Raw genomic sequence first — 15920 nt, forward strand, 5'->3', positions numbered from 1 at the left:
GAATCACCCTCTCCGAGCTGGTGTTTGCAGAGTATTTTTTTAGGACGTTTGGTCCCGGGAATGTATACATCTGCCTTGATTAGTATGCCATGAATAGAAGTATATCTCGTGAATATTAGTATGTTACTTTTAGTGACAACATGGAAACTCGATTTTCCCTCGCGCTCGGAATACGGCCGAGCAAAAAAGAATTTTCTATATAACCGTGACTGTCTCGTCCAGTTCTCTCAGTCTTTCATGAAAAGCGGCAGCTTACGGTTGTTAAATTCGTTTTGTGTGGAAGGGATATAAAAGCGAGAATTTAATAAGGAATTAGATCAAGATGGTTGGTGCTCAGGCGTCTTCTATCACGCGTCACTTTCTGACGTTACTGGGTTGTCTTCTTCTCGTCTCAAGTGTTTCTGCGCAAAGTTAGTATTTTATATTATTATTTATTATTATTATTATTATTATTATTATTATTCAGAATGCGAACTGACGTGTTTTTAGCATTAACTGATATACAGATGCGCTGAGTGTATGCCCTCATTATCATAATTAATTGTTATTAAAAATAAGCAAGCTTTCTTATGCAACAAGCCGTTACTTTTTTTTAAAGCAAAATCTTGAACAATACAGATCTGGGGGCAAATTTCATATTAGCTTCTGAACGGTATTAGAGAAAGCTTGTTAATATAATATATATATATATATATATATATATATATATATATATATATATATATATATATATATATATATATATATATATATAATGTTCATGACAGAAACGCCTATTTTCCTCTCTCTCTCTCTCTCTCTCTCTCTCTCTCTCTCTCTCTCTCTCTCTCTCTCTCTCAGAAGCGGTGTTTCTCCTCCAACAGGTTCCTGACCTGATTTCCAAACATTCCTCCTTGCATGAAGTTCCTGTTTAACTTCCCACGGTTCGAACTTCACTTTTGAGAGAAGTTTCTCTTATTGTTCGTCCTATCATTATTATCTTCTTATTCTTAACGAAGTTTCCTCCGCCGATTCTAAAAATCTTATATCTGTTCCTATTCAACTCAATAAAAAGATTCATTTCACTTCTGTCAGTGATAACAATAAATATTATGATAATATTTTGTGTTCTCAAGGTCATTTTTACTTATAATTTCCATTGGACTTGTTCCAGAAGGATTCAGTTTATAACCCGTTATGATAATGCATACTAGGAAAATTGGGTCTCATTTCTCAATTATATATTTATATATATATATATTCTATTTAATTCGATAAATGTCTAAAGGAGACTGGCGCAAGAGGATATCTTCCGTTTATATAATTTTGTAACTGGAGAATTTAGAAAGGGGTGCAAATAATGCAGTGCTGGTGATATAAAACATTTACCAACTTTTGTTTATTTTGACATTCTGTTCATTTTGACATTCACGTTCGGTACCAGCCAAGGGATGAAAATAAAAGCGAAAGGACTTCTAGATGTCCCATCTCCATTATCTTACTGTACCGCATTGATATATACACCCTTTTCTGCATTGCTCAGCCAAAACCATTAATGCTAAACTATACCACCGTGCGGCCGTCTAATGTATATCTACCATTTTCCTCTACATCTACCATTTTTTATACATCCGTGATGCCGTCTAATGTATATCTACCATTTTCCTCTACATCTACCATTTTTTTATACCTCAGTGATGCCGTCTAATTATATCTACCATTTTCCTTTACATCTACCATTTTTTATAACTCCGCGATGCCGTCTAATTATATCTACCATGTTCCTCTACATCTACCATTTTCTTATACCTCCCTGCGGCCGTCTAATGTATCTCTACCATTTTCCTCTACGTCTACCATTTTTTGTATACCTCCGTGAGGCCATCTAATGCTAGGTCTAATGTTTATCTACCATTTTCCTCTACATCTACCATTTGTTTATACCTCCGTGCGGCTGTTTAATGTATATCTACCATTTTCCTCTACATCTACCATTTTTCCTCTGATTCAGCGCCATTTTCCATCGCAGGAGGTTGCCAGTTCCGCCCAGGAGTGCAGGGAATATGCAGAGAAATAACTCAGTGCCCGATCGTTCTCGAAAACCTCAGGAACCGGGTCTCCTTCCCCATCCTGTGCGGCGGTTTCAATAGAAGGAACCCCATTGTCTGCTGTCCATCAGGTAAGGAGGGATCCCAATGAACTAACTCCACTCTATTTTCGGCGCGTCCAAGTCAACAGAAATAATTTATCTATATACGTGATGTCTTAAATGTGAAGTCTTGGAGGATTTACTAATGTAGTCTTAGAGGATTGATCAGCCGTGGGTGTTACGATTTCACCGAATCTTTGAGGTAAATCCACCAAAACTATATATTTGTTTTTAGATTAAATATATGTTTATCTTATATCCTAAGCTAGTTAATAAGGTCGGGGGGAGAAGAGAGATATGATTGGAATACTTAGGAATAACTAAAATGCACCGGGAACGGAGCAACTTTCCGCTTACTCGGGGAGTAAACCTACAAACAACTTTGTTGTTTTTGTTGTTGTTCTTGCTGTTGTTCTTATTGGGGGTGGGGGGGGGATAGGAAAGTCCTATGGAAGAGCCTGAAAAGGTCTGAAAAAGGTGTCTCGCGTTGAGTTAAAGATACAGGAATTTTAGGATAGAATACTTATGATTTATTTATTAGAATGAAAATGTAAAAAATAAATAATATGCATGTTAAACAGTACAGATCATTTATTTCTAATTCAATATAACGTATTTTAATTTTCGTCGATGAAACAGCGCGCTATATGAGCATAGATTTTTGCACGCGCCCCGGAGTAAGCTGGGGGTCGGATCACTCCTTGTTTATCCTTAATGCCCAGTTTTGACTTAGCTCTCGTTACTGTAATTGATATCAATGTGACCTCTAGAAGGACGCTTCAGCAGGTATTATATTTTGGACATAGAAGATTCCCTTACTTTCTTATGGACTGTTCACTTTATTTTGAGCTCTGAAATGACACTGAGCAGGAGGAGATCGATTTTGACAACAGTGGAACTCGTAAACATGTCACAAAATATATTGAAGTATATATAAAAAGAGATACAAACGAATAATCTCTTTGCAGCATGCTCCAGCCCTCTAGCTGCAACCCCTTCCGTTCCTCTTACTGTACATCCTTTCATATTCTCTTTCTTCCATCTGACTTTCCTTGATTCGTTTTGCAACTGCTTTGAGGTTTTCATCCCGTTACACCTTTCAAACCTCTCTAGACTGTCGATTTCCCTTTCAGCGCAGAATAACCTCATAGGTGCCAGTGCTTGGCCTTTGGCCTAAATTCCGTATGCAATCTACAGACGAAGTAAATGGCTGGTAATGATTTATGAAACATTTCCAGGCGTGCGATTACATTCCTGGGCCTGTGCTTGAAAGAAAATGGAGATAAGATGTTAAAGAAAACGATGGTTAATGCAAATGATTTTATAACCGTAATAAACTCTGTTCTCTTTTATTTTTTTTTAACAGATGGTGTAACAGTGACTCCTCAGCCACAAACTGACATATCGGAACCTTCCCCACCTGTTGGTGAGTACAAGTTACCTTTTTATCTCCAAAAATAAAATGAAAAAGTCTTTCCACGAAATGCATTGATTATTATTATGTTCGTGGTTTCTCTTAAGTCAAGAGATGAGAACGTGAGATGTTGGATACGTAATTCTTTTTCACTAAATGCATCGAAGAAGAGTATCGCACTCGCTTCAATTTCATAGCTTAACTCAGTCAAGGGCTGAGACGTGAGCTGTAACTGAAAGTGTCCTTCGACCGTCAACATTCTGCACTGTTCCGTGGGCTGCACCTGGAAGTGCCCTTCGACTGTCCAACATTCTGAACTGTTCTGTGAGCTGTACCTGATAGTGTCTTTCGACTGTCAATATTCTCTCTTATTCCAGAATGCGGGGTTCCAGTTCCTGTGATTGGTGACGTGCGCGTTCAAGCATCAAGAGAGCAGGCAATCCAGCGCATTAGTCAAGCCCAAGCAGCGAAGGTCGAAGGATTCCAAAGTGATGTACAACCTCTGGTCGTGGTGGGATACCTTCGTTCCGCTCCTCTTGGCCGTGGATGGTATGTAGTGAATTATTATTACTATTGTTATTTGGGAAGCAGACCCTCTCTCAAGCATACTTTATTAAAAGTAATGGCTACTTCAGCTCTATACTAGCCTGTTTAAGTAGCACTATTCAAAAGTAGCTGCTATTCAAAAATTAGAGAAGACTCTCTACAAGCGTAACACTGCTGAAGTAACCATTAGTTTTATTATTATTATTATTATTATTATTATTATTATTATTATTATTATTATTATTATTATTATTATTATTGCAGAAGTAAATCCACAGTTACGTATATGCACATACACTTAAAGGTAAATCTGTACAGAGAGCTTTAGGGGAACTTTTTTATTCCCCTTTTCAATCGAACAGTTTCCCGAAAGCTTTCCGTTCAGTTTTATCTTTAGATGTAATATATAACTGTGGATTTGTTTCTCCATTTCAAGACTCATATTACTATGAATATGTTTTTATTATTATTAGTATTATATTATTATTCAGAAGATGAACCCTATTCATATGGGACAAGCCCACCTCAGGGGCCACTGACTTGAAATTCAAGCTTCCAAAGAATATTAGTGTTCACTAGGAAGAAGTCAGAGGAGGTAAATGGAAATACAGAAAGAAGAGATCTCATAAAAAATTAATTAATTAATTAATTAATTAAGAGATTGATAAAAATTTTAAGTCAATTATTTAAAGCTATAATGGTTTAAAAGCAAATAATGTGTTCATATTCTGAAGCTCTTCGTTTAAGGCCCCTTACGTGTTAAATTATGAAAATTTCGTCGGGGAGCCGCTTATCCAAGTGGTGTTTAGTTATTTCTCTTAAAATGCCGTTTCACATACAGCTGGCTAATTTAGGTTTACTATAAGATTTCTTTGTCACAAACATTAAGCAGTCGTACAACACTCCTAGAAAATTATGAATTTATCTTGAAAATGGTGCATCTCATAAACCTAGAAATCTGTGAACATGAAACTTGAAAAAGGTTGTTAGAATTTCTTTGTTTCTCAAAGTGGCTTCCACTTGTTAATCCAGATAATTATTCTTCCATTCCGTAGTTCCTAATATTCCTAACGTTCTTTTTCTCTCTCTGTTAACATTGACGGTATGTATGGATGTCCCTTAGTTGGAATAGAAGCTTATTTTAGGCATAAAAATTAATAAATCCCTCCCCATTTTCGTTTGCAGTCTCACACAGGCGTCCCTTGCCCAGAACTTACTCTATACTTGTTCTTACCTCAGATATACCATATACGTGCAATTCGATTTCCAAATTAAACGGAGATTTGCTGCACGATCATTTAAGAAATGCTTTTCTTTGGGACGTTTATAATATTTACTTTGATGAATAAGCCATAACACTTTGTTCCAGGCGTTACTGGCTTTTGAAAGACAGTGCAGGAAAGAAGGACTGGTTCTGCGCAGGCTCTCTGATCAACAGCCAGTGGATTCTGACGGCTGCTCACTGCTTCAATACTGCGTAAGTAGATTTCATTCTTCTGATATGTCAGATGAAACTGCACTACAAATTTGTAAGTGTTATATCACCATAAATTAAGCTGTCCTTATCATATTTACCAGTGTGTTGAAGTCACAGATAAAATGGGCCCACATTGGCTTTAGTAGTCAATGTTTAAGCAATAGATAAAATGGGCCACATTGACATTACATTTTCTTATTATCTGTACCAGTATGTATAAGTATCAGGTAAGATAGGCTCACATTGACATTACATACTAAGTATGATTTCTTATCTGTACCAGTATGTTCTAGTACATGGTAAGATAGGATCCCATTGACATTACATACTAAGTATGATTTTCTTATTATCTGTACCAGTATGTGTAAGTATCAGGTAAGATAGGATCACATTGACATTACATACTAAGTATGATTTTATTATCTGTACCAGTATGTTCTAGTACCTGGTAAGATAGGATCTCATTGACATTGCATACTAAGTATGATTTTCTTATTATCTGTACCAGTATGTGTAAGTATCAGGTAAGATAGGCTCACACTGACATTACATACTAAGTATGCTTTCCATCTTCTCCTTAAAGCACAGTGAATATCGTCCGCCTGCGGTGACACGATTATGAAGACCCGAATGATGGGGCCAATCATGTTGACTTCACTGTGGGCAGTCCAGTGGTCTTCCCAAATTACACCTCTTCTCAGGCCTACCATGACCTTGCTCTCTTGAAGCTTAACCGCCCAGTTGGATTCACGGTTGGTATTGTCAGTTTTTAAGTATCTAAGTTATTAAAGCATTTACTTTCAAATTTATCAATATTTGTGAGGGTCAAAAAAAGTCACGCAAGTCTAAGTGACAAATATTCACTTTAGCCAGATTTTACAAATTTACTTATTCCCGTGGGGGGGTTTACTGCCGTCAGTGCACTTCAAGGGGTACACTGCAGGCATTAGTTAATGTTCTTTGCGGTGTCTCTTCGACCCCTTTCATTCCTTTTACTGTACCTCCACCCCCCCCCCCCCCCCCGTTCATATTTCTTTCTTCGTTTCATGGTGTAACTGCGAGGCTATCCTGTTACACCTTTCAAACCTTTTTACTCTATGTTTACTTTTCATCGGTGAATGCCCTCATAATTCCCAGAACCTGGCCTTTGGTCTCAACTTTATGTTCCACAAACTTGCTAGTTGTCTATTATGGCTGGGGTGGGTTGATATAGATTCTAAATACAGAACCTGAATTCGATAGCAGTATGTACAGCAGAGTCGGTACAAACTTTATCTCATTAATAGCTGGGTGGTTAAAGTCACTGTCTGTTGTTTCTAAACCAGGCCACGATTCGAATCCCACTTGGTGCAGAAGTACTTACTTATTAATAATAATTATTTCTCTTTGGTGTGTATTCCCAAGGTGTAGTGAATTCGATATTAAACCATAAGTGTGGGCTTATATATATATATATATATTAATATATATATATATATAATATAATAATATATTATATATATGGATCCGTATATTTATATATTTGGTCGAGTTATATTTTATTATATGATTATATATGATGAACCATATTTATGTATAATTCCATAACACAATATCCTTTCATGACTTTTTATTTATATATAAAGTCATTGGAAATATGAGTCTCTCTTTCTTTCTCCAGAGTTCCATTCGTCCTGTGTGTCTGCCTTGGGGTGCTGAGACTAACAGGAATTTGGAGACCCAGAAAGTGACCTTGACAGGATGGGGTCGCACACAATTCCGTAAGGATCTGTTACTTATAAGATTTTTTTTTAATTATTATTAAAAAAAGATCCATAGCCATAATGGTCTCTAGTAATCTGGAAATAATTATAACCATTCTTTACTTGCGTGTATTTGTTCGTATATACTAAAAGCTAAATGAATTAAAAAAATGATACATTACTTAAGATTGTTGTGGCGTCCCTGCGGCCCGTAGCTGCAACCCCTTTCATTGATTGTGATATAACCTCCATCCAATTTCTCTTCCTGCCCATCTTATTTTTACTCCACCTTCTCCAAACAATTGCCTCCTCCTGTTACACCTTTGAATCCTCTTTACTCTCGGTTTCTCTTTCAGCCCTTAAAGGTCCCAGCCCTTGGCTTTTGGCGTAAGTTTTATATGCTTTTGGAACAGAGTTCTTTTCATTTCTTGAAAAACTTAAAAATTCTTCTTTCATTCTTAAAAACTGTTTCATTGGCCTCTCTTTACACAAATATTTCATTAGACACTCTTTGCAAAATTTCATCAAGCCTCTCTTTGCACAACTATTTCATTAGCCTCTCTTTTCAAAACTTTCTTTTGCCTCTAGTTCATTAGCCTCTCTTTGCAAAACTTTCATTAGCCTCTCTTTGCATAACTGTCATTAGCCTCTTTTCAAAACTTTCATTGGCCTCTATTTCATTAGCCTCCCTTTGCAAAATCATTTCGTTAGCCTCTTCTTTGCAGGAGAGTTTAATTATCCTCTCTTGCATCCTTTTAATCTCTTGATAAAAAATTTCCTCTGCCAGAGGGCGCCAGAAGCTCGTCCCTGCTGGAGGTAGAGGTGACGGTGTTCCCCACGAGCCAATGTGACAGAAGCTACCAAACTCTGGCCGAATATGCCTCGACCTGGCCTCGTGGAATTGGCTCCGAGTCCATCTGTTCAGGAGACGTCAATGGAGGCAAGGATGCTTGTCAGTAAGGACCGGAGTGTTATTACCTCTTAGTAAGGGATTCACTTTCCTTGTCAGGTAAGGACCGGAGTGTTATTCCTTTCAGTAAAGGGATTCAGCTTCTTTTACAACGCCGTGTTTATTGAAATTCATTTCAATTGGTTCGATAAAAAATATTTTGTCACTGTGTCTCGTGAAGTTTAAAGAACAGTATGGCGTAAGTAGAAAAGATTTTAAAGTGTTTTCATTGCCCTTGTTAAAGTGATCGCATTTAATTCAAAGAGCCGTGAATATTCCTCATTTGTTGATGTATGTATAAGTATTTTCACTTATTTTTTTATGATCATTGAACTTATCTTAGTATCTTCTGTCCAAATGAAAACCATATTCTTCAGAAGTTTGAATTTCAAGTCCTTAGCCCCTCTGGGCTTGCTGTATATCCAAAGGGGTTTATCTTCTTAATAGTAATAATAAAATAATGACAATACTTGAAATTGTCTGTTATTAACTTCCCTTTTTTCAAGTTTTCGTGTATTCAAACGTCAGTAATCTCCTCTTCCTCTTCTTCCCCTAACAGGGGCGATTCAGGTGGGCCAATCGTTTCCAAGGATTCAAGAAATCGTTATACCTGGTGGTGTCGTCTCTCTAGGGTATGGCTGCGGTGACAGAGACTACCCGGGCCTTTATGCCAATGCCCGCAGACCAGAGGTATTTAGCCTGGATCAAGAAGGTCGCGTTCTAAAGGTCAATGATCTTTGGACCTAAACTACTACTACTACTAGCATAGATATGTGCGTAGCCATACTATACTATTTTTTTTAAATAAAGTTCATGGCAGTGTGAACCTTTATCTTGTGAAGCTCGGAGTTAATGTGCGTAATTTGATAGTGTTTTATTTTAATATGACCCGTTTTACCGTTTCGTAAACTTTACTGAATTCCAGATCATATCGGATCTTCCTTGATTTTTTTTTTCATAAGTAATACAGGTTCACATTGTTATTATCCACGAAATTAAATGTCTTTTCATTATCTTCAAACCTACAATAGTCGTCCAAGAAACCGTTTGATATTCGCGCTGTGACATTTAATATTTGCATGACTTGTTTATATCCTGTGTTGCTCTGGAGACTTATTATCGATTCATTTAATATAAAGCGCCCTATAGCTGTGATATTACCGTAGAGTTTTTGTAACATAATGTTGTTTTTCTGTCCGAATATTTGTTTTTCTTTTTTCTTGCTGCATTTTCACCCCTATAGTCATGTTTTCTATATATATATATATATATATATATATATATATATATATATATATATATATATATAGATATATATAATTATATTTATATATTATATATATTAAATATATATATATGCATAAATATGTTGATGTTGTGTAATTATTAGTAATAATAATGATAATACTGAAGGTGATAGCTTCATCATTGGCATTCAAAATTATATACAGTTTGCATCTTATCTTTCTGACAACAGATTTTCAGGGTTACTGCGTCTGCCAGTTGCAAACTTGGGTACTTTCATATCAGTTACAGAGTTGTGACGGAATCTGGAGTTTATCCTCTGTGGAGTTGCTGTCCTTCTTCAAGAGAAAATCTGTCAAGTGTTGATCTAGACCTTTGGCTAGTAGCCTGAAAGGCATGATAATGGGTCGAATTTTCCTACTCGGTGGCAATATTTCAGTTTTTCAGATTATTTTGATAGCGATCAGTAACATTTTTTTTTAACATTTTCTAACCTTCCAAAACACACTTTAACATCCTGGAAGAAACTAAGTCCTCACCTAGACCATTCAGGTCGGAGCCCACCAAAAATTCTGAGAAAATGACCTGGATGGATCTTTCTTTTCTCTCCCAGAGTCAGATACTTTGACAGTGATAAAATCTTCGAATCTCAGAGAGTGGTCTCTATTCATTTCAAATTTTCTGGAACTTTGTCTAATTATTATACCGGAGTGACTAATAGTTCTGGGATAAAGTTTTCAACTAGTTTCCGTGTCATTTTTCACAGTGGTCTTACTGGAGTTTTAGAATATATGATCATCCTACCTATTAAGGAGTGTACCTGCTATGGGTTTCACAGACAGTGCAAGCACGTTTTTTGGCAATAATTCTGTAATGAACACTCGTATCAGTACGAGATTTTACTATAGTGTATTACACCCAGTGCCGTAATTCATAAGAGTATCATGAATCACTAATTGTAAAGAATAAAGACACTTGTCCCTGTACAAAGAGGCAAAAACTCGATTATCCAGAAATGGATTCGAACACAACAGTAAAGAGCTCCGCCTACCCTCTCCCCCTACCTCCACCGCCAACCCCCTCCGTCTTCCTTCCCTCACCTCCCCTTCTCTCTCTCTCTCTCTCTCTCTCTCTGAAAGTTGCTTCAGTTTAACTTTATTTTGTATTTTATTCTATCTATCTAATAATATAGATTGTTGTATATGTGTAACGATCCAGGTGGTAGTATATGTATATATACTATATAATATATATATATTATATTATATATATATATATATATATATAAATTATATATATATATACGTGTGGTAATATATATAATGTATGTAGTATATATATATTTTATATATATATATATATATATATCTATATCTACATATATAATATATAAATATATATATACAATATATATATAGATATACTTTTTAGGGCACCAATTTTTCACGGATACAACATTCATTGAATAGAATGGCTTTTTCACTGTTTACCAGCTTTTTTAAATTGATTCATATTTTCTAATTATTGTCTTCGTTTTTGTAAAAATACTGAGTAAATGGAAGACCCCATTATGTGTCCATTAGTAACCTGAACAATGAAGTGAAGAAAATAATTAGAAAATATGAATCAATTTAAAAAAGCTGGTAAACAGTGAAAAAAGCCATTCTATTCAATGAATATATTTTATATATGAATAACTTGATCACGAAGTATATAAAACTTGATGCTATGTATAAATAAGGTTTTTGCCACGAGGGGAAAAATGAAAAAGCGAGATAGCCGAGTACTTTCGGTCTTGTTCCGACCCTTTACTAAGGCAAACTCCCTCTCGGAACAAGACCGAAAGTACTCGGCTATCTCGCTTTTTCATTTTTTCCTTCGTGGCAAAAACCTTATTTAAATATATATATATATATATATATATATATATATATCATATTATATATAGATATACCTATAGATATATAATCTATATAATATATATATACATATATTATATATACCCAAAATAAACATTCATGACGTAAAAATATGTACGTCGGTATAATCAAGGTTTTAACGCTAATGAATATCCGGTAGAAAGTTTCAAATTTTATTTGTAACACAGAGTAACTATAACCAGTTACCTATTCAAACCAATCTGAAGGCAATTGGCGGCTTTCTAATGGCTAAAAAAGTTGAAAAGTTGCGTGACAATCATTTCTGCAACCGTGCCGACAGTTAAGTTCCGTGGTGTCCATCTCTTCTTCACCTTCGCAATACATGCACTATATTGCTGATACCCTGAGCCCAAATGTGGATTACGAAGAAGGTAACCAACCACAATTATAACAGTCGCTTTACCATACAACATAGTGCCTATTGTTTTACTACTTCACCATACATTCAGATATCTCTCTCTAATAACCATTTACAGTAGGTACCACAACCACAGAGAGAGAGAGAGAGAGAGAGAAATGAGCGGATCGATGCATAAATAAATCAGTCAACTGGCAGCTAACAACCGACCTCGTTAGATATATACAATATTCTATATTATTAGATAGATAGATAGAAAAAAATTACAAAAGTTTAAACCGAAGCAACTTTCAGAGAGAGAGGGAAGGGAAGGAAGACGGAGGGGGTTGGCGGTGGAGGTGGGGGGAGAGGGTAGGCGGAGCTCTTTACTGTTGTGTTCGAATCCATTTCTGGGTAATCGAGTTTTTGCCTCTTGGCACAGGGACAAGTGTCTTTATTCTTTACAATTAGTGATTCATGATACTTTTATAAATTACGGCACTGGGTGTAATACACTATAGCAAAGTCTCTTACTGATACGAGTGTTCATTACAGAGTTATTGCCAAAAAACGTGCTTGCACTGTCTGTGAAACCCATAGTAGGAGTGTTGACAGTAGGTTAAAATGAATAGGCTATTGGCCAGCTTTGCATATTTTGCTGTGAGTTTTATCTTGTCCACAACAAAAAATGTGTAATAGTTTGCCTACAGCAGTTGTGGAATCCTCAGATCTCCAAATATTTATACTAGGAGCAAAACCGTTTCTGCTCTCTGGTGACGTCTCCTGGAGAATTTCAGGTGTGTCTGTTGTTTATCCCCTCACATCTATTTGTTGGTCGACTTCACCTATCACTTGTCTCTGTCTGTGGTTGATACCCCTTTGGAGCCGTCTTAGGCTTATTCAAGTCTGTGAACTCTGCCCTTGAGGGTTTTCAGCTAAATATTTAAAGAAAGAAAGACGACCTTGAACACAACACACCTTTATAAAGGCCGCCATAACGTTCAGGAATACCTGCACAGGCCTGTTCAGGCCCACTAACGTTCAGGTATGCCTGCGCAGGCAGACCTGTTCAGGCATGCCTTCACCATAAAGGCCGCCACTTTATATGTATATATATGTGTGTGTGTGTGTGTACACGTATATACTCAGTTCTCTGTAGTAGCCCAGGCGTCAACAGACGATGCTCTGCCAACAAATGCCTTGCTATGAGCAACAAATCATCATAAATCCCAGACAGAAGTTCGTACACCTTTTTTTAACTAATATCTGTAATTGCTTTTTATACCGGTAATTCTATTTTCACGACAGTGACCTAGCCCAGCAGCGGAATAAATCTCCCACAGTTTTGCGACTAATTTATAATATACAGCTTCTTTCTTTTTAATCTCTTATGATAATCATTGGAATTTACTTGCCCAAGATGAGGTTAGTTCCCAAAGGGTTTCCATGCGAGGCAGCTGAGAGCTGATGTTTTTCAACTGATAGGATGTTTAGACTAATAACCTGTGCATGTTGAAACAATGAATTATACTGTACTACCCAATACCTGACATAAAGCTGTTATGAGCTTTATGTGAAAACCATGTACAGTACACTGTACTGAAATATCCTGACTTACATGGGCTGACAGAAAATTGATGCAACTTATATGTGCTCCTAATGATATTAGGTATGATATGTCTATGCAAAAGCTATTCACACATCCTGTGAACAAAATGAACAGTTGGATATTGAACCAACTGTTCATAGATTATGTATAGTATCCTGAATGACATAGAAGTCATGAATTTGTCCTTAAAATGACAATGAGTAATGCTTTGGTCAACTAAATTTGTGGCAATAGGCACTTATATGAGAAACCAGATAACCTAACACTTGTATGGAACCCAGACTTAATCCTACATCAGTTTAATAGTGAAAGGGAAAATAATATCCCTATGTTTTTTTATGAAATAAAAGCCTAAATAGTTCAGATACGAAAGTGGGGATCGTTTTTCCCTACTTACAACCTAAATCATTGGGTGAGACTGATTCAAATATATACAAGATCATTTTTCTACTACCTACAGTTAATTAATGTTTGTGGATAACTAAAAAGCCAACTAATAATCATATTACATTAAGCTGATTAAACCATGAAAGGTATTTCTTGAAGGTATGGTCTTCCTTTGTAGAAATTCCCTGGTGAGAGTGGAATACTCATAGCAGTTCAATCACATTCCTTGTGATTTCCAGCTAAGGTGATGCAGTCTTCAATAGCCCTTGCTTTACATGGGTGGACTGTTGCCTAGGTGTTGAACACATGATGTAGTAACCTTGTTGGACCCCAAGGGTTACTAGAACTAGCTCCACAAGCTACTGTCTACTACGGATTGCCAGCTGTAGGTGCTATTCTGAAAAGACAAGGAACATGTTAGTCAAATCATGTAACATTCAAGTCTTTCGACTTACAATGTGTGAAACTCAGGACATAGCCATGACCATGCTTCTAGTATCATACCATAAGTTCCTCTTAATAAGGAAAGCAGATTTTGAGCTCAAGTTTGAGTTTGAGGTCAAGTTTGAACTTGAGTTATAGTTTAAGTTTGAGTCAAGTTTGAGTTTGAGTTCTAGTTTGAGTTTGAGTTCCAGTTCTAGTATAATACCATAAGTTCCTATTAATAAGGAAAGCAGAAATGGAAGAGGTAGTTTTTGACCTGTGTTTAGTATCTACGGTCTTTTATCAAGGACATCTTAAAAGCAATCCCTTTTTATTAAAATAAATCTAAATGTAATTAAGATTTTGATTGCAATGCAAAATTTCTTTGGATCTGGGTAAGTTAGGAATGTTAGTACTTTAATACCTGGTCCTGTCTAGAATAGAACAAGCGAGTAGGACCATCACAATTATATAATAATATAATTAAGGAAGAACTGAGTATATAAAAATCTTAATAACAATATCTGTGCCTAAGAATCAAGCAATTTAAAATAAACGGATCATCAGCAAGTTTAAGACACCTACTGTGCATTACAGGGCCATGTCTAATAGGTTTTCGTCAATCAAATCTTTCCAAAGCATCGGATATGGGTCATATTTTGGAAATAACTACATTAGACATCAGTGCATATTTTTGCCAATTAGGCCGTGGCTTCAAATAGTTATTTCCAAAATACGATCCATATCTGATGCTTTGGTAAGATTTTATTGACGAAAACCAATTAGACACGGCTCTGAAATGCACAGTAGTAGGTAACAGATAACACTTTCATCAATTCGTCTTTACAGATTAGCTGTTCAAATAAATTATAACAAAATCGACACATAAAACAAATACGCGAAAAAACACCACTTTGATAGCGAACGCTTTAGTTGTAGAGTCAGCTTAGTACTGTATGAAAACGTGTAGTACACAAGAATTCTCCTTATAACGAGAGAGTCTATAGAGTTTAGGCCGATGTGAAGGAGGAGCATAAATTACTTGTTTCTCTTTCAACTCTTTTTACTAAAAGAAATTCCTGATTTTTTCCCCACTGAATAAATAACAGTTACTATTATTGTCCGTCTTCGTTTTCGCTGAATTTTTTTTATAGAAATTCTTGATTTTAGAGTCACACAGTATATAGTCAGTGTAAGGGTGAATATATATATATGGGTGTGTGTGTGTGTGTGCGCGTGCGCGAGAAAGAGATAGAGACTTCGGAACACATAGCACCGAAGGATACATACTGGATCACTGGAGCCGAAGAAGTCTTCAGAGATCAGAGAAGTCTACAAAGATCGGAGAAGTTTTAAGAAAGCGAATTCTTCAGAGGCCCGAAGACGTTCCCTGGAGCCAATCTCATAGCACCGAAGAGGACATTCTGGATCACTGGAGCCTAAGAAGTCTTCAGAGGCTGGAGAAGTCTTCAGGAGATGACGAGGTGTTCAGCTCGTGGCTTTTTCGAAAACTACACTTTTGGCAAACCTCCAGTACTGCATATCAGCAAACATGTTTACTTCAATTGTGAATAGTGTTAGCGACTTTGTGATGGCTCAGATCCCTGCTAAGGGTTTTGTGGTTTTATCTTTTGTATTGGCATTAGTCCTCCTTTGTTGGTTCTTGTTGGCGGTTTCCTTTTGGGAAAAACCGGTTTTGTTGGACTTTTGGAGGACTAATGGT

At 36.4% G+C, this 15920-nt stretch overlaps 1 protein-coding gene and 1 long non-coding RNA gene across 2 annotated transcripts; both read left to right on the forward strand.

The window, feature by feature from the left end:
• The first annotated feature begins 211 nt into the window (after positions 1–211).
• LOC135226798 (uncharacterized) lies at positions 212–4216 on the forward strand. Its single transcript, XM_064266490.1, has 4 exons — positions 212–410; positions 2009–2158; positions 3495–3554; positions 3920–4216. Exons 1-4 carry the CDS (start codon positions 323–325, stop codon positions 4186–4188), a joined length of 567 nt encoding a protein of 188 aa, XP_064122560.1. The 5' UTR covers positions 212–322; the 3' UTR covers positions 4189–4216.
• Positions 4217–5474: 1258 nt separating this feature from the next.
• Positions 5475–9116, forward strand: LOC135226799 (uncharacterized). The gene is made up of 5 exons (XR_010317286.1): positions 5475–5565; positions 6149–6317; positions 7226–7325; positions 8095–8263; positions 8816–9116. It is a non-coding gene; the product is annotated as an uncharacterized LOC135226799 (long non-coding RNA).
• Positions 9117–15920: the final 6804 nt, after the last annotated feature.

Source organism: Macrobrachium nipponense, chromosome 15 (assembly GCF_015104395.2).
Source record: "Macrobrachium nipponense isolate FS-2020 chromosome 15, ASM1510439v2, whole genome shotgun sequence".
NCBI classification, from domain to species: Eukaryota; Metazoa; Arthropoda; class Malacostraca; order Decapoda; family Palaemonidae; genus Macrobrachium; species Macrobrachium nipponense.